This window comes from Cyprinus carpio, chromosome A20, assembly GCF_018340385.1.
Source record: "Cyprinus carpio isolate SPL01 chromosome A20, ASM1834038v1, whole genome shotgun sequence".
NCBI lineage: Eukaryota > Metazoa > Chordata > Actinopteri > Cypriniformes > Cyprinidae > Cyprinus > Cyprinus carpio.
Window position 1 is genome coordinate 24,369,431 of NC_056591.1, and position 19,388 is coordinate 24,388,818.

General features: G+C 34.1%; 2 protein-coding genes across 2 annotated transcripts in view; both read left to right on the plus strand.

Moving 5' to 3' along the window:
* Window positions 1–206: 206 nt before the first annotated feature.
* LOC109085881 (fermitin family homolog 1-like) lies at window positions 207–19,104 on the plus strand. The gene is made up of 16 exons (XM_042778353.1): window positions 207–543; window positions 2,206–2,364; window positions 8,551–8,784; window positions 9,229–9,351; window positions 9,864–10,053; window positions 12,384–12,486; window positions 12,587–12,694; window positions 13,580–13,711; window positions 14,478–14,527; window positions 15,047–15,171; window positions 15,255–15,361; window positions 16,101–16,325; window positions 16,462–16,586; window positions 17,333–17,474; window positions 17,740–17,945; window positions 19,101–19,104. The coding sequence occupies exons 1-16, from the start codon at window positions 441–443 to the stop codon at window positions 19,102–19,104; spliced, it is 2,136 nt and encodes a 711-aa protein (XP_042634287.1). The 5' UTR covers window positions 207–440.
* Window positions 19,105–19,287: 183 nt separating this feature from the next.
* Window positions 19,288–19,388, plus strand: part of LOC122149037 (tRNA (adenine(58)-N(1))-methyltransferase non-catalytic subunit TRM6-like) — a 9,322-nt gene continuing 9,221 nt past the window's right edge. The window contains 1 exon segment of the mRNA XM_042778216.1: window positions 19,288–19,388. This exon segment is cut by the window's right edge and continues 203 nt beyond it. The gene's annotated coding sequence lies outside the window, so the exon portion shown is untranslated.

The window sequence follows — 19,388 nt, forward strand, 5'->3', positions numbered from 1 at the left end:
AAATAACACGTGGCTTCTGCTAAACTTAATATTTTAATTTTGTAGTTTGTGTAGCCCATCATAACCGTAGTATTTATCTACAGCTGTTTAAATCATTACAGCTAGCTAGAACTGGTGTAAAAAAAAAAAAAAAAAAAAAAAAAAAATCACTTTCACAACACAACGCTCAAGTTAGTCATAATGTGGTTATTAAAGCTTGAGCAACAATTACAACATATTGTTCAGGTATGTGCGTCGGGCTCGTTTAGTCACTTCCATTACGTGCCCTTCTTGTAGGTTACACACCGAAGTTACGGATGAAGACTGTTCATAATCTTTATAACCCGGTTTTAATATTCATAAAACAACAGCGCAACGTCACTCGCAATTAGCATACGACTTCGTCATTGGAGAGTTTGCAGGCTCTGCTCAGGGCCGCTGCTCTACTTAATTAATTATTCATGAGCCGTGGTAGGATTCTGGGCGGGGTTTCCACCAGCGTGCACACCTGGACAGGAGATCTGTTTCACTTTCCAAAGGGAAAATCCTCGGGAACGCATTCAGGTGAGTGGAATAATTTTTCTTTAGCCTATGGTTTTACTCAAATTAGAGTTTTATAACCGTTTCCAGGTTCGTTTGCCCTACGCATTTTTTTTTTTTAATTGGACAAACTTGATTACAATAAGTTGCTAGTTTGATAAAAGATACCCTATTAAATCATTGTTTCATACCATGAAAAACATCGGATTATATACATTTTAATATATTCTGTACGCTTTCTATTGGCAAAATTAATACAATTATGTCTTTATGTTGTATCATTTCTATCACTGTAGCAGATATTGAAGATTTTTTCTGCATGTTTACAATACTATTCTCTTTTATGTATGGTTTTATCTGATTAAAAAGTTCTTGAAAAGTTATCTGATTATTATATGACAGGTTTTTGTCTTGTGGCCCTCTTTAGTATAGTGCATATTGCATATAAGGAAAAAATAATAATAATAATTTAAGTCCTCATTTAATTGTTGCATCTTCAAATACAATCATAAGCTGATGAATTTATCTTCATGTTTTTATCTGAATTCAAGCATCTGGCTGTTACACTAGGATGGTGTAAATTCTTTTTTCTACGCCTGCGGACGCGTTAACCTACTCACTTACCAGGTTTATGCTGAGGCAGCATAAATAGTTTGTCTTGGTAGTTCAGCGCTTGTGTGTTATCTCTAATCTAGTCAAACATTTCGCCCTCCCCCATACTTCTTAGTGAACGTGAATAGACCTGATTTTTAAATAATAAAATTGAGGACTCAAATGCAACTTATAAATAAAAACACTCATACTTTCGCTTCTTAAGTCACAAAAAGAGCCTTAAAGTCTCAGACTGTGTAGTTTACACTGAAGAGCTCAACCGTGTTTTTCTGTGTAAAACCTGGGTTTTGTTGTTTGTTGATGTGCAACCCAGCACAGACAGCAGGATGATGGGTCTGTGTGAGTTGTTCTGTTGCTCTTTCTGCCTCTGGTCTTGTCTCTGCTTGTCAGGAATTTTAAGCTGAAGTCTCTCTTGTTCTGTAATCGCATCCCTCCTCCACCCTGTATCTTTAGTTCTCTGTCTATCACTTCCTCTGCTTTTAGATGTTGTCATTAGAGACATTAAATGAACAGTTTATACAAAAAATAAACTTCTGTCATCGAGTGTGTATAGTGACCAGAGGTTCTCAACAGGCTCCAAAAAATCACAGTCAAAGCAGTCCGTATGCCATGTGTGCTCATATTCCAAATCATAGAAGCCATTCAACAAAGTGCTAATTTTGATTTTAAAAAGATAGCAGAACACTATTTTTGCAACTTTGAATTCGCTGTCATACTTATAGTGCACAGCTGTACACATGCATTTGTTTCTGCTGTAATTTGTGGAATTTCGTACCTGCACATGACTTACATTCTCCCAGACAGTGTTGTCAAGTCCTGTGCAAGTGCAGCCTGGACCTGTTGCATAAAATGCTTAGACTAGTCTTACAAATGAGTCATCTGATTTTTCTTTTTTTTTTTTTTTTTTTTTTTTAGACTGGACAAAACTTTTTCAAGTAAGGTACATAAAAACGTAGATTGGTCAAATCTGAAGATGTATTACACCTTGAATAACAGACTAGTTCTTATTACACAATATTATCAAGTTTATGCAAGTAAAGTAACTGTTTGTGTTTGTCTGTGGTTTGATTTCAGGCAGAGTCATGGCCACTGCTGCTGAGTACGGACACAACTCCTGGGAGCTCAGCATCCAGGTGGACCAGCGTGAGGGAGATGAAGGCATGAAGTTTAAATTGCGGGTCAAGGGGGATCTTCACATTGGGGGTCTCATGCTCAAACTCGTGGAGAAGATCAGTAAGTAATTTACAGAGTTCTGTGTTGAAGAACCAGTACACATTGTGAATTTTAAGATCAGCTTTCATTTCATGAGTGTAAATTTGAATAAGCACAAGGGATGTTGAATTGGAATGGCTTGAAGTGGAATTTGCTCAGTTGTAAGTTAGGCACACGTCGGAGTAGTCTGATTTACAGTTTTGTGACAAAAAAATGCATATTTGTTCATATTATTTATTTTTATTAGTTTGGTCATACATTTTTCTCAACTGATGAAAGCATTTCTTTGCCTTCTGAGTTCAGTATCAAAACAAGTAACACATTTTTGACGCATTAAATTTTGCAATACACTGTAAAAAATATTTCTCGAAGTTGTAAATAAAACAAAGATTAGGTGGCGTATGTTTTACAAGAAAATACTGTTTAGGTTTTCCTGCTTAAAAATTTCACATTTACTTCAAAGTGTTACTTGACTTTTTTTTTTCTTCTTCTTTTTATTGTGTAATTATTTCTGAAAGTTACTGGCAAATTTTAAGTGAAAAAAAACTTGTAAAGTGAATCATACACCAAATATTTTCCAGCCTACAGATAATTTTATAAAATAAATATGGTAATAAAAAGTTTATGTATAATTTTATATAACATATTACTTTATAAATATAAATCTTGAAATCAAAATTTGAATCTACTGATTATATTACATTTTGAGTAGGGCTGTCAATCAATTAACATTTTTATCTAATTTATCACACACTTTTACTGTGATTAATCGCGATTAATCGCACACTTGAAATGAAATTAAGCATGAAATTAAGCATAGACCATTTATCTTGTTTCTAATGTTTATTTTGTCACCTTTTGCTATATCCAGCAAAGTAAACCAAAAGATTGAAGGGTGATTCTCAAAAATCTGTATTTTATGTCTTTCCAAAAAAGGTCACTTAGAAACTCCAAAAGGACACCAAAGAACCAAATGATATAAGGAGCCCGTATACAGTAAGCACATATGAAGGAAAATAAATATCAGAATTGTATGGTTTGTGTACAGTGCAACAGTAAAGAGCTTTTTTACATTTTTGAGAAGTCAAGTTGCGATACCGAACAGGACCACATGGAGATGTGAAAAAACACCCTAAACCAACAACCTACTGACTGCATATCTATTACAGTACACGGATCCATTCAGTATAGCTAAACACAGCAACTTACACATGACAAATAAAAACATTATCGTGAATGTGTGTGGAAACAACATGACTGTACGGAAAAGTCTGTGCCTGTGCATAAATACAATGTGCGATCAGTGCGTCAAGAGCACTCATACACGCAATAATATAACAGTATAAATTGTTTTTAACGGACTCGCGCATTATAACGGAGCAGTCGTCTTTACCTTGATTACAGTCTTCATCCATCAAAACTTTACTAGTGAGACTGGTTATCCAGTCGAGAAAACGTAGTTTGTGTCTCATCTGGCCATATAGCGGTTGGATGTGTCGACAATCCGTTCAGTCTGTACTTCACACAGCACATGTGATGAGTGTGGGCTCGCACTCTTCGGAGACAATCACAGAATATTACATAGCTTGTGTTTTAAAGCGAAACACACTGGAATAAATGATTCACTGAAAAAGCAAGGCGAGACTCTGTTCTCTCTGCAATCTCTGATGTAATCAGCCTGGTTTCCTTTATATTAGCACTGTTTTGGACAGATTGTTTGAATGCATTCATTTACTGTATAATTGGACTGAAAACTCTACTGGAGTTTAGCGGCTTAAAATGATCTGAACGCAAGCAGAGAAGCAAAATTGGGTTAAAGGGTTAGAATAGAAATTGTGCTTCCTTAATTTTGCATTAATTGCGTTAAATTATTTTAACGCGTTAAGGATTGTAAAATTAATTGCATGCGTTAACACATTAGCGTTGACAGCCCTAATTTTCAGTAATTTGAAGAATTCTGGGAAATTAAGTGTTTTCTATAGTATTAATTTGTTAAATATATATAAATGAAATACACTTACAGGTTGCATTTCAAACATTTATTATACATATAATTTAATGTTTCTGGAATTACTTCACATTTATTGGTAATTCATACTAAAATTATGTTTATTAAGACTATACTTACAGTATTCAATTTTTTAAATTGCAATTTTTGTTGCAAATTCTGTTTCCTACCTGATAACAAATTTTAAATCTGAAAAGCACAGCGTCATTAGGATCACATCAAAAGCTCTTCAAAGTAAGGTTTATAAGGTCCAAATGGCTTGACAAAATCAAAACAGCAGTCAGAGTTCGAACTTTGGCTAACATTCTGGTTATGAGCAAGTTATGAGCACACTTCTGTTCAGTAATGTTGTAGTCAGCAAAATTGTTAGTCATCTGGTCTTTGATAATTTTCTCAAAAATGTTAGCACAAAAACATTATTTATACATGGTTCATGGAATGTTTTTCTTCAAAAACTTTTTAGTTAGACATTTGTCTAACAATTTAAAATTGTTACTACAAACCCGATTCCAAAAAAGTTGGGACACTGTACAAATTGTGAATAAAAAAAGTGACAGAAGTGACGTGACATTCAGCCAAGTATGGTGACCCATACTCAGAATTCGTGCTCTGCATTTAACCCATCCGAAGTGCACACACACAGAGCAGTGAACATACACACACACTGTGAAACACACACCCGGAGCAGTGGGCAGCCATTTTTATGTTGCGGTGCCCGGGGAGCAGTTGGGGGTTCGATGCCTTGCTCAAGGGTACCTAAGTCATGGTATTGAAGGCGGAGAGAGAACTGTACATGCACTCCCTCCACCCACAATTCCTGCCGGCCTGAGACTCGAACTCACAACCTTTCGATTGGGAGTCCGACTCTCTAACCATTAGGCCACGACTAATGGTTAGAGAGACAGAATGCAATGATGTGGAAGTTTCAAATTTCAATATTTTATTCAGAATACAACATAGATGACATATCAAATGTTTAAACTGAGAAAATGTACCATTTTAAGGGGAAAAATAAGTTGATTTTAAATTTCATGGCATCAACACATCTCAAAAAAGTTGGGACAAGGCCATGTTTATCACTGTGTGGCATCCCCTCTTCTTTTTATAACAGTCTGCAAACGTCTGGGGACTGAGGAGACAAGTTGCTCAAGTTTAGGAATAGGAATGTTGTCGCATTCTTGTCTACCCTTACGAAAAAGAAGTTTATTCAAGTGTGCTATTAGTATACTTATTTTAAACTAAAAATAGGAAAGTATACTTTTAGTTTGCTTTTTATGTACTTCTCAGACATGGGCTTTATGTACTTCTAAGATATATACTTATAATGACAATTAAGTATACTTGACTTATACTTACAAAAACTCAAAATATACTTGAACTTTACTTAAGTATATTTAATAAAATAAACTTGAAGTATACTACTTTTTGGTAAGGGTAATATAGGCTTCTAGTTGCTCAACTGTCTTAGGTCTTCTTTGTCGCATCTTCCTCTTTATGCACCAAATGTTTTCTATGGGTGAAAGATCTGGACTGCAGGCTGGCCATTTCAGTACCCGGATCCTTCTTCTACGCAGCCATGATGTTGTTATTGATGCAGTATGTGGTCTGGCATTGTCATGTTGGAAAATGCAAGGTCTTTCCTGAAAGAGATGATGTCTGGATGGGAGCATATGTTGTTCTAGAACTTGGACATACCTTTCAGCATTGCTGGTGCCTTTCCAGATGTGTAAGCTGCCCATGCCACACGCACTCATGCAACCCCATACCATCAGAGATGCAGGCTTCTGAACTGAGCGCTGATAACAACTTGGGTTGTCCTTGTCCTCTTTAGTCTTGATGACATGTCTTCCCAGTTTTCCAAAAAGAACTTCAAATTTTGATTCGTCTGACCACAGAACAGTTTTCCACTTTGCCACAGTCCATTTTAAATGAGCCTCGGCCCAGAGAAAACGCCTGCGCATCTGGACCATGTTTAGATATGGCTTCTTTTTTGACCTATAGAGTTTTAGCCGGCAACGGTGAATGGCACGGTGGATTGTGTTCACCTACAATGTTTTCTGGAAGTATTCCTGAGCCCATGTTGTGATTTCCATTACAGTAGCATTCCTGTATGTGATGCAGTGCCGTCTAAGGGCCCGAAGATCACGGGCATCCAGTATGGTTTTCTAGTCTTGACCCTTACGCACAGAGATTGTTCCAGATTCTCTGAATCTTTGATGATATTATGCACTGTAAATGATGATAACTTCACACTCTTTGCAATTTTTCTATGAGAAACTCCTTTCTGATCCATCACAACTATTTTTCACTGCAGCATTGGGGGAATTGGTGATCCTCTGCCCATCTTGACTTCTGAGAGACACTGCCACTCTGAGAGGCTCTTTTTATACCCAATCATGTTGCCAATTGACCTAATAAGTTGCAAATTGGTCCTCCAGCTGTTCCTTATATGTACATTTAATTTTTCCAGCCTCTTATTGCTACCTGTCCCAACTTTTTTGGAATGTGTACCTCTCGTGAAATCCTAAATGAGCCAATATTTGGCATGACATTTCAAAATGTCTCACTTTCAACATTTGATATGTTATCTATATTCTATTGTGAATAAAATATAAGTTTATGAGATTTGTAAATTATTCCATTCCTTTTTTACTCATAATTTGTACAGTGTCCCAACTTTTTTGGAATTGGGTTTGTACTTATTCAGAACATTCAGAGAACACTCAAAATTAACGTTCCCACAGTGTTTGGAAACTGATAGAATGAAATGTTCCCTTAACATTTTATAACCAAGAAAAAAAAAACTAAATATTTTGAATGTTTAGAGACATAAGATTTTCGGAACTTAATGGAAACATTAGACTAACTTTCTTAGAACACATCTTTGTTTGCTGGGTAAAAGCTAAAATCCCAGTGAAGTTCTAGAGTGTAAACACTGGTGTAAATGCTCAGGTATGCCCATGTTTGCCCTTGTGTATCTTTGTATAGGCTCGTGCTCAGAGCTATTGTTCTTTGACTCAGGTGTTGTTTGTAGACGCAGGGTCTGAAGTTCACTGTGTGACTGTGTCAGCCTGAGAAACATTAGCAAAACATCCTGCTTTCCTCTACAGACTCATCAGATTATCCAATTGCTTAATATTATGGTTTGCCATGAAGGTCTTTTATTGGCTGTGGCCATTCATTTGGTTGAACACAATGTGTTTATAGTCAACTTAATAGGTGTATTATAGGTAATTACAGGAGTGAGTCAGATGATGATCACTGCGGAAGGATGAAGAAAATGTGAGTAAAAGAGGAATCATCAAGGTTTATATGGAATTGGGATGTCATCAGGCATGTTTGTGTTACTCAGGGATGACTGGTTTGAACTGATTTATTCAGGTGTAACGTCATGCAGTTTAACTACACATTAAAACACTCCACATAAATACGTTCCAGTTCACCTCTTTAACTTCACCTATAAAGCAGTTGTTCAAAGTCAAATATTTGGAACAGCTTTTTTTATATTTTCAGTAATTTTCGTAATTTTATTTAAGTTTTTAAATAGTTTAGCTTTATTTAGGATTTTGTAATGTTTATGTGCTTTTTTCTTTTTTATTTAATTTAAAAAAAAGCTTGAATTTATATTTTAGCTTTAACAGCTAGCTGCCAAGACATTGCTAATTTTTAAAGCTTTTAGTTGTTTTATTTCATTTCAGCTTTATTTATTTATTTTTGAAATAAATCTGTGAAATAAATCTGAAATTTTTATTTCAGAATTTATTTTTAATAGGTTTAAGTTAACAACAACAACAACAATACTTGCAATTAAATTCAATTATAAATACTGAACTGTTTAAACTAAATGCTGAATTGAAATTGGTGTTTTAGGTCTTTACAGTAAGAGAACTTTTCCACATAAACTCAATGAGTACTAAAATAAATCCACTTCAGCCTTTTTATTAAAATAAATAAATAAATGTAATAAAACAAATATTTTTATAGGTTATGTGATAAAGTAAATAATATATATAAATACTATATATAAAAACAAAAAACAAAAAGAGTGCAACTAATGGCTTGCTCCTTGTTAGGTCTCAAAAATCTGTTTTACTGTAGAATTGTTTTGTGGGATTGAATAACACGCACTCTATATTTGTGCATGTGCGTGAATTGTCTCAGGCTCTTGTTCTCACAGTTTGTGGTTCTCTGTGTTTCAGAGGCTCCTCAGGACTGGTCTGATCATGCCATCTGGTGGGAGAAGAAGAGCTGCTGGCTGCTGAAGACTCACTGGACTCTGGATAAGTACGGAGTCCAGGCGGACGCTGACCTGCGCTACACTCCACAACACAAACCCCTCTGCATCCAGCTGCCCAACATGAAGACCATCAAGCTCCGTGTTAGCTTCTCTTGTGTGGTCTTTAAAACCGTGGCTGAGATCTGCAAAGCACTCAGTAAGTGCAAGTGCAGAGGAAAATATTTGTTATCTTATACATTTTTATTAATATAATATTTTTGTAACATGAAAGTATTGTAATTATTATGTAAACTGTATAAATGTAATACAGATTTGTCATTTTGTGCAATTTAGATACAACATCTCAAATAGAAAGTGTCATTATAAGCAAGCATTATAATTTTTTTCATTAATATTTTTAATACATAAATTTGGGATCACATATTCATTTAATACTTAATACATATGTTTTTAATTTTAAAATGGTTAGAATATTTTGTGAATTTTTTTTTAAATATATGTATGGATTTATGAATATTTTTTGGTATTTTTAAAATTACCAATTAATTTGTTTTTATGTGTGAAAAAAATATTTTTCCATATTTTATTTCCGCTCATGAATCTTTACTTAACTGTGTATGTTTTCTGTCTCTGTTGACAGACATCAGAAGATCAGAGGAACTTTCTTTACTGAAACCACCAGATGATCCAAAGAAGAAAAAGAAAAAAGACAAGGGCACAGAATCAGCTTTTGATGACATATTAAACATGGACGTGGCAGGAGGTATTTATTGCTGTTTTTGAAGATGCCTTGAAGATATTTTTGTGATTTTTTTATTTTTTTATTACAATGAAAAACATTTCATCATAACCAGTAAACAAACAAACAAACAAAAAATCATTCATATAAATGTATGTTCTTAACATTATTTACCATGCATTTTTTTTTTATTAATTAAAATAAATAAATAAATAAAAACCAACTAAATTTAGAAGAAAAAAACTGCATAAGTAAATGAAGTTCACTTTAAATTTCAGACTAGATAAAGTCACATAAGTATTTTGCATTTATGCTTCCAGGTAGAAATCTTATAATAAAATAAAACTAAATAGAAATTTTTATGAATGAATATTACATGTTTTGTACATATTTTAAACACTTCATTTAATACACTTCATATAATATACTTCTTTATTGTTTTTTTTTTTTTTATATATATATATTTTAAACTGTTTTTGGATGAACATTTAAGTCTTAAACAATAATTTACAAGTTTACATTCATGCTTTGTACAGGAGCCCTGGGTCTGTACAGTAAAACTATGACTCCGACCTATGACCCGGACAGCGGGTCGCCTGCATCTTCCACCAGTCTGTGGTTCGGAGAGAATCCTATGATGGCCTGCCAACCCAACCTTCCACCAGAGGAACTGGCCAAACTCTACAAGCCTCTTACCCTGGAAGATAAAGCAGCCATTAATGCTGGGTAAGAAAGGACAGACAAAATTAGACTACCATTCAAAAGTTTGGGGTCGGCAAGAGTTTTTCAAAAGAAGTCTCTTAAGCTCACCAAAGCTGCATTTATCTGACCACAAAAATACAGTAACAACAATAATATTGTGATATTTTATTACAAATTAAAATAACAGCATAAATTATTTTAATATTAATTGTAATAATTTATTTTAATTTATGAAATGAGAGATATACTGTAGCTGGTAAGACAATGAAAAGGGCATTACAGTAGTCAAAAGCATGAATGAGAGTTTCTGCATCATTGGCACTACTGAGCTGGACAATTCGACGTAAATTAAAGAATGCTGATTTAGAGAGAGTTAATATGAAACTGAAATGAACAAGAGGAGTCAAACATAACATCGAGGTTTCTAACTGGCTAGAGTGCCAGTGAGATTGCAAGTAAAGTCAGCGGGAACTTTTATCCATTTAAGTTTCAGAAAATTAGAGTTAAGTCATTTTTTTATATCCTGCAAGCAAACAGAAATGTTGTCGATTTGAGTGGATAGAGATGGCCTGCATGACGTGTAAATTTGAATGTCATCAGCATAAAAATTATAGCTAAAGCTGTAGTATCTGACCCAATGGTAAAATATAAATAATAAACAACAAAGGCCCAAGAGTGGAACCCTGGGGGATGCCTTCAGGGGGGCAGTAGGGGATCTAAAATCCCGAGCAGAAATGTACAACTGTCTGTCACATAGGTATGAAGAGAGCCAGGAAAGAGCAGTACGAGATATACCCACAGCCATGTCGAAGGCAGAGCTGAGGTCAAGTAACAGAAGTAAAGACAGAGAGCCAGTGTTGCAAGGAGTAATAAATCGTTCACTACCTTTACAAGGGCAGTTTCAGTACTATGTTGTAGATGGAAGCCAGACTGAAATTGGTCAAAGAAATTATTTGCCAATAGGAAAGACTGAAAGTGGGAAGCTACAGTACTCTCCAATAATTTAGCAATAAATGGTATGTTTGAAATGGGTCGATAATTGGATAAAACTGTAGGATCGAGATTGGGTTTCTTGAGAACTGGGGTAACTGCAGCGATTTTAAGTGACTGAGGAAAAGAAGCAGTGACATGAAAAGCATTTATGAAATGAGAGATAGGTGCAGAGATGACTGAATGACACCGTTTCAAGAGAGAAGTAGGAGCTGGGTCAAGTCGACAGGAAGAAGAATTGGATTTTGAAATAAGCTTGGAGGCAGAAGACGGATTGGTAAGAGAAAAGCAGAACAGGGAATGATCAGAGAGATTAGGCTCAAAGCTAAAATTGATAGCTATGTTTGAAAAGCCCAGGTGGATGATAAATTAGAAAGGAGCAGCAGAATTCATCTAAACCTACAGCATCATGAGGTGTGGGTTTGTTAAGTTTATTTACTGTGTTAAATAGTGCTTGTGATCTGTAACTGGCTTTATTAATCATGGCAGAGACAAAACTATAACACGCTAGGTGTAAAGCAGATTTGTAATTTTTGAGATGTTCAAGAAAGGCTTGGTGATAAACAATGAGGCTAGTTTTCCTATAGAGACACTCAAGCCGTCGACCGGAGCTCTTAAGGATACGAAGTTTGGGAGTAAACCAGGGAGAAGTGCGAGTGGAAGGAACAGTACTAGTCTTAACAGGAGCATGCACAGATGAAATATCCGATAATATAGAGTGAAATTTTGAGAGAATCAGTGAAGGAGAAGATCAATCAAAAACATCAGAAAGAAAAAAGTGAAAGTGATTGGACATTCATTCAAAACCATTTAAAGCCATTACAATAGCCACACACCTGTGACCAGTTAAACTTTTTGTATTGTTACAACTCTGATTGTTACATTATTGACATAGTTTTCAGAGCTAACAGACTATGTTACTATTTTGAAATGTAAACTCAGAAAAAAAGATACAAAACAGTCACTGGGGCAGTGTCCTTTCAAAAGGTAACTAATATGTACACTTTAGTTACTAATACATACTTTTAAGGTAATAATATGTACCTCTTAGGGGTAAATAAGGTACAAAGACGTACCGTTTAGCTTTTGTACTTTAGGGTACTGCTCCAGTGACAGCTTTGTAGCTTTTTTGAGAGTATATACAACATTTAATTTATTAAAAAAGTGTTTTAGCATATTTGTATTTCTACTGTTTTATACAAGCTATATTTCACCTCATTCCCAAAAATATCCATTTACTATGGTAAAATCACTGTAGCACATGGCATTTGGTGATTTTATGGTTATATATATTTCTGTTTTTATTCATCAGATGCGTTTCAGTCGCTGCGTTTGTGTATTTTAACTGAGACATTGCTCTGCAGGTGGCTGGATTCCTCTCGCTCGCTGATGGAACAGGGAATTCAGGAAAACGACAGACTCCTGCTGCGATTCAAGTACCACAGCTTCTTCGACCTCAACCCAAAGGTGAGAAATCATCTTTACATACCACATTATATGTTTGTAAATGATAACATTAGATGGCCCTGATATGTCTAAATTAGCATGCCGTTTTTTCTTCTCATAGTATGATGCTGTGAGAATCACACAGTTGTATGAACAGGCCAGATGGGCGATACTCCTGGAGGAGATCGACTGCACTGAAGAAGAGATGCTCATGTTTGCATCCCTGCAGGTACAGGATGCCTGTTCACAACATAAACTGAACTTATTCCTTGATTTTCTGTTCATTCCTTTAATTCAGAGCTCCAGAAAGCAAGATAACTAAATGAAAATAAGAAATGTTGCCTTGGCAGCTAGCTGAATTAAAATATTTTTTTAAAATATTTAATTTAATTTATAGAAGCATTTATGGTTTCATTTTTAGTTAACTGTAACTTTAATGTGTCATAGTATTTGGTTGCATTACACAGCATAGATGGTGTTGAATTATGGTCAGTTCTTTAGTGCTGTACTTTCTCACCTGAAGCTATGAGATAAATTACTTTCGAGGACAAAGGATGTGACATTCCACAGCTAACACACAATAGTATTCAATTACACATTGAGGTAATGTATAGGTGAACATGGCACTAATAAACCAAACTAAACCTAGTGAGGACTTCATGTGAGTGTGTGTCTGCAGATCTAGAACAAATCCATGAGAGAGCAGGTCGAGTATTTCCCAAACTACCTCTCAGATTACAGAACTATGCATTGCACAGATATTTTGGGTTATTTTTTTCCCACCTGTTTTCCACATTATTTGCTGCTAAATCATTAATTACATTCTGCCTCTCAAGCAGTGTTAATGTAATTGCACTGAAAACCACAATGTTGTGAGGTTAGCATATAATAAAGTTTGTAACCTACTTGATTAGTTATTTAATGAGCACCTTGATAATTATCCACTAAAACCTCATTTATTTTTTACCCATATATTAAAACTGAAAGGTGAAATTTGTAAATCAGTGTCTAAATCACAGTCATTGACTAACCAAATGAGAGCTGTTTTATTGTAATGCATCTAAATTGGCATTTCAGATGTAAAATACTTTTTTTTGTAAAATATCTTTTCTAGTATCACATCTGTAAACTGACCTTATCAACGGAGCCACTGACCAATTCCAGCGAACCAGAGATTGATGAAGTCGAGGCTGCGCTCTCAAATTTAGAATCCACCCTGGAAGGACGAAACGCTGATAAGATCCTGGTGAATTTATGACATTATTATTAATTTTTTTCATGAAGATGTCTGCTTTACAATGGTACTTGCATTAAATCAATAGCCAGTCTGCTTTTGGGATGCATCAGCTGTTTTGACAGATAATTGTGCACTAATTTCAAAAGTAACCTAGATATAAAGACCGATCTTAGATTACTCTTTAGCATCCAGTTTATTACATCGAGAATCAATCTGGCTGAAATTTAAGCTAGTTTAGACACTATTGTTTAAAGGTTTTTGGTCAGTAAGATTACTAAAGTAAGAAATTACTACTTTTATTCATCAAGAATGTGTTATATTAAATAAAAGTACAGTATAGACAGTAGAGACATTTATATTTATATTTCAAATAAACGCTGTTTTTTGAAACTTTTATTTTATCAAATAATAATAATAAAAAAAAGTATCAGATTTCCTCAAAAATATTAAGCAGCACATGTTAGAATGATTTTTGAAGGATCATGTGACACTGAAGACTGGAGTAATGATGCTGAAAATTCAGCTTTGATCACAGGAATAAATTACATTTTTAAATATATTTAAATTGGAAACATTTTTGGTATTTTTTTTTGATATTTGGTGTTTGTTATGTTTTTTTGTTTATTTTAATGGGGAATTTGTTAGATTTTTAGTCTTATTTCAAAAATAAAAAATAAAAAAACCGTGCTGACCCCAAACTTTTGAATTAAGATTTTTTATTTATATATATTCATTTATTTTTTTTGAGTATTAACTTTTTCTTTAACTTTTTCAGGAAGATATCACTGACATCCCAAAGCTGGAAGATACGCTTAAATTGTTTAGGTGAGTTTAAGATTATTAAAATTTCTGAAAAAAATAAATACATTTTTAAAACTGTTACAGTTTTATCATTTTTTATGCATATTGTTTTATCTTTTAATTATGCATGTTGTTAATGAATAATCTGTTGAAAAGTAGTTTATAAACTATTTTTAAAAAAACGAATTGTTCTCAAATAAGCAACAAAAAATTTGTTTTGAGAAAAATGTTGTGTAAAAAGTCATGTTATTCAAAACTCTCAGACAATCACGGTTGATAAAAAAATTGCTGTAAGCATTCAAAGTTCAACAGAGGCAATCCTTACTGCAAAGTATTGTCATGACAGGACTATGATACAGATGAAATTACCATGTTAATTTGATGCATACTGAATGATAGCATAAACTATAGCTCCATGTACAAAACAGTACTTTTTGCAACCTGTTTTTGTCCGTCATGTTCACAGTGACATTTGTCTAGTCTGCAGTAAGAGAAACTATACAGTGCATTGTTTACTTACCTGTTAATTTCTTTGCTTTACAGGCCTAAGCGATTGACATTAAAGCCGTATAAGGAGTACTGGTTTGTTTTTAGAGACACCACCATTTCTTACTACAAAAACAAAGAGTCTGCGAATAAAGAACCCATTGAGCAACTCCATCTACGAGGTGAGCAGCCAAACAGAGAAAAGATTATACATTTTAATACAGCCAATGCAGCAGAATGATAATGTATATCATTAATTGTACAGGATGTGAGGTCATTCCTGATGTCAACGTCACTGAGAAGAAGTTCGGCCTCAAGCTGTTACTGCCAACGGCTGATGGAATGAACGAGATTTATATTCGCTGCGACAATGTGAGTTTTATATTTATGTTTTTATGCAGATAGTGGTACGTGTGTGTTTTTTGCTGTGAAATCCTGAATCTTAAATGTAAGATAAACTGTTATATTGTTATAAATATTTCAAGATAAATATTTCCTGGTTTATAGAAACTTAGGTTACTTGATTATCCATACAGACTTTTTCAGAAAAAAGTATGGTAAAATATGAGTATCAAAAATGATTTGTTAGGCTTTTTTTAGGAACGTTTATTTGTTAATCTGTCAGTCATCATTGCAATTGCATTTAAATGTTTTGCACTCCACAATTAAAACTAAAGAGTTTTGATCATAAAACAAGCTTTTAAATTTAATATTATTAAGACATATTCTTGGAAGATATAGAGTGACTGATTTTTATATGCATTTAAGTTGTTATACTGGTATAAAAATCCAGATAAATATCAGCATCTGCACCAAATTGCATATTTTTGCTCAGATTTGTCTCTAAATAAAATTGAGTTTGAAATAAAATTTAAAAAAAAAAATATTTTTTTTTAAAGAAAATTGAATTTTTGAGTTAAAATTTTTTTTTTTTTTTATGGTTTGTCTTAAGATTTAATCAACTGTTTCATTTGAAGAGAAATTGATTTTTCTGACTGTTGCTTCCTATGCCAGGCTTTACAGTTATAATCAGAAGCTTCATGAACATTCAAGTTGAAGCGTATGCATTCATTTGTTTCTTTTGCTTAAAATAAACATCTCCTGAAAACAGGAAACGCAGTATAGCAAGTGGAAAGCTGCCTGTATGTTGGCCTCCAAAGGAAAGACGATGGCCTACAGCTCGTACCGCACGGAGGTGAAGAAAATCCAGTCCTTCCTGCAGATGAAAAGTCTAGCGCCTCCTCCTGGCCAAGCAGCGCCTGACGTAGAGTCCATGGAGATGAATGCCGAGTGCTTCGTTTCTCCTCGATATGCAAAGAAGTACAAGACCAAACAGGTGAAATCACAATCTCGACACACACAGAAAGGACAAGATTTGGCTTGAACTGGATCCATCATTGGATATCTGAGATCTGTTTGAACATTGCTTTACTACAAGGGGAAAAAAATCCTATTTATTCTTCTCATTTCAGCTAACCACTCGAATCTTGGAGGCCCTTCACAATATTTCCCAGCTTTCCCTCATGGAGGCCAAAATGCGTTTTATCCAAGCATGGCAGTCCCTGCCTGAATTTGGCATCAAATATTATATTGTCAGGTAATTAAAAATTAATTTTGTGCCTAGAACAGACTTCTAAGCCTGAGTAAGGTTTTTGAGCTCAACCATAAAATATGAGTTTCTTTGAAGCTGTGCACTAACAAAGTGCTTTTTATTATTTATATTTTTAAAAATGTCTTGGCTTATTTTCTGAAACATGGGTTATAATAATCCTTGTTATGTTCTGGTCAGAGAGTATATTCTTTTTCCTTAAAATGCTAGTTAATGTTATTGCATTGGATTAAAACTTACTGACTTTGCTCACACATGGTATAACACCCACAAATTTTATTTTTTTTTTTTTTTTTTTTGACAATTTGGATAATGCATTTTTTGTGTAAACATCGGCAAAATTATCCACAAATAATGTTTTTTTTTTTCACTCAAAATCTGAGCCCTATGACCAATCAGTCCCAAAGGAAAAAAAAAAAAAAAACCTGCTAGGTTGACAACAGATTGAATCCAAGATTTGGTGATAATATATCATAATGAGAAATTTGTACAAGAAATTTTTGAAAAGCTGGTCATTTTTGACTGGGAACACCAAATGAGGTAAAGGACTTTCAGCACAAGGGTTAATAGAGTGTTGTTGTTGTTGTTGTTGTTGTTTTAAAGTTTCATTTTTTTTAGACTGATTTGTGATTGGTATCGCTTAGGAACATCTTTCAAAGTCTTAATTTGGTTTTTGAGCTCTTCAATATGATTAAGACAAATATGATTCAAATCTCTTACACTTTGTGTCACAGATTCAGAGGAAGCAAGAAAGATGAGCTCTTGGGAATCTCCTACAACAAGCTGATCCGCATCGACATGTCAACTGGTTTGCCGGTGACCACCTGGAGGTTCTCCAATATGAAACAATGGAACGTCAACTGGGAGATTAAACAGGTGAATTATAGGCTGGTGTGAATATTTACATTTATGCATTTAGGAGACGCTTTGCACAGTGCCAGATTTATTAGGAAACTATAGGAAACCAGCTAGAGAAGAGAAGTACAGAGGAGATTGTGTGTGTGTGTGTGTGTGTGTGTGTGTGTGTGTGTGTGTGTGTGTGTGTGTGTGTGTGTGTGTTGGTTTAGGATTTGTGTGTTGGTTTAGGATTGTTGGGCGGTTAAGTGCATTTGATTTATGAGTGTGTTTATTACTGTTACAGGTGACCATTGAGTTTGACCAGAGCGTGTCCATTGCGTTCTCCTGCCAGAGCTGCGACTGCAAAGTGGTTCACGAGTATATCGGAGGCTACATTTTCCCTTTCCACGCGCTCAAAAAGACCAAAATGAAACATTACGTGAAGAAACTCTTCCACAAGCTCACGGGGAGGACAAGACTGACCTCAAATCAACATCAGCCTTTAGAAAAGCAAGAATACATTGTTAGTGTTTTTTTTAATTTGCCAAAGTCATTTTATATTAGTTTTAATACACACAGAAGCCTTGTGCACAAGAGAGTAAACAAATCAAAGGATTCAACCCATATTTCAGATCTGAAACAATATATTTGCTGACTCTTGACATCTTTATAAGTTGTTTTTTGCATCTGAACAATGTGCATAATTTACAGCACTGATTCCATACATGAATTTGCGTAATAGATATGGGATACGGTGGGGTTTGGATTTAAATGATTTGCTAGTTTCCCACTGAAGGTTTCTTTGAAGTTGTGTACTAACAAAGTGCTTTTTACAGTTCAAATGTAAATATGTTTACATTAAATGCTTCACCAAAATGTCTAGGTGCTTTGGCTTGTTTTATGAAAAAAAATATATTTTTAGTTTAATTATGCCTTTTAAAGTGTGAATTTTATTTTGTTTAATGTCATTTTGTTTTCATTATGTTGACTGGAAGATCTAAAAATAGTCTGAATAAATCCAATCACTTTGATTATCCATGTCCATGTCCAATTTTGACGTCTGAAATTCATAATCATGCACTGACAATTTATTATACTTAAAATATATTTAACAGCTGTTTTATTTATGTTTCTAAAAAACGATATAGCAGTGCATTTTAAGTATCATCACTACTTTTATAGTTTTTATAGTTAACTTTTATTTGTACATTTTCTGTTTCCTTTAAATTTCACTTAGTTTTAGTTATTTTGTAGTGTTTTTGTCAATTTTATTAGTTTTAAAAATATGTCTATACAGTTTTTATTAATTTATCTAATAAAATTACTGTTTTCTTTGCTATAGTCTATTTATTGTAGTACTTGTAATAGTACTTCTTCATGGTTTTAGTTTTAGTTCACTATAATAACCCTGCTGCGTAGTCACTATGTAGTCACACGTGCCGAATATAATTTTTTTAATTATAAATCACACATAAATTACCCTTTAGTTTTGAATAATAGATGCAACTGCATTGCACCTACATAATGTCCTTGTAATACTTGCACTTTTATGTTGGAAGTACTCATATTTTAGTAATAAGCATAATAGCTCGATTCAAAAAAATTTAGCAGTAAAGAAATGGCATCACGTGAAAATGCCATGATATAACCATTGTGCATGTTCAGATAACCGTAGTAGTTTTTTTTGTTAGTGTAAACTTAATGTGACGTTCATTCACTTCAATAAATAAGAGATTAAACCACTGATCTATATTATAGATCAGTGGATTAAACACACGTTTATTTTTAACTGACTAAAATCGCTTTGATCTGTGACTTACTACTCTTCCTGGCTGACTGGGCTCTGGAAATCAAATCAGCGCTCGATTAACTGGCCTTTCGGAACAGGAAGTGACAGAACACGCGTGGGGAAAGAAGCATCTCTTGTGTGAAATTACTGTTCTATTTGCTGTC

Excerpts from the sequence above, each read along its gene's own strand:
- LOC109085881 (XM_042778353.1), top strand. The coding sequence starts at position 441 with ATGAGCCGTGGTAGGATTCTGGGCGGGGTTTCCACCAGCGTGCACACC. Across the intron at positions 2,365-8,550 it reads CAAACTCGTGGAGAAGATCA|AGGCTCCTCAGGACTGGTCT; the intron begins GTAAGTAATTTA and ends TCTGTGTTTCAG. Across the intron at positions 10,054-12,383 it reads AAAGCAGCCATTAATGCTGG|GTGGCTGGATTCCTCTCGCT; the intron begins GTAAGAAAGGAC and ends ATTGCTCTGCAG.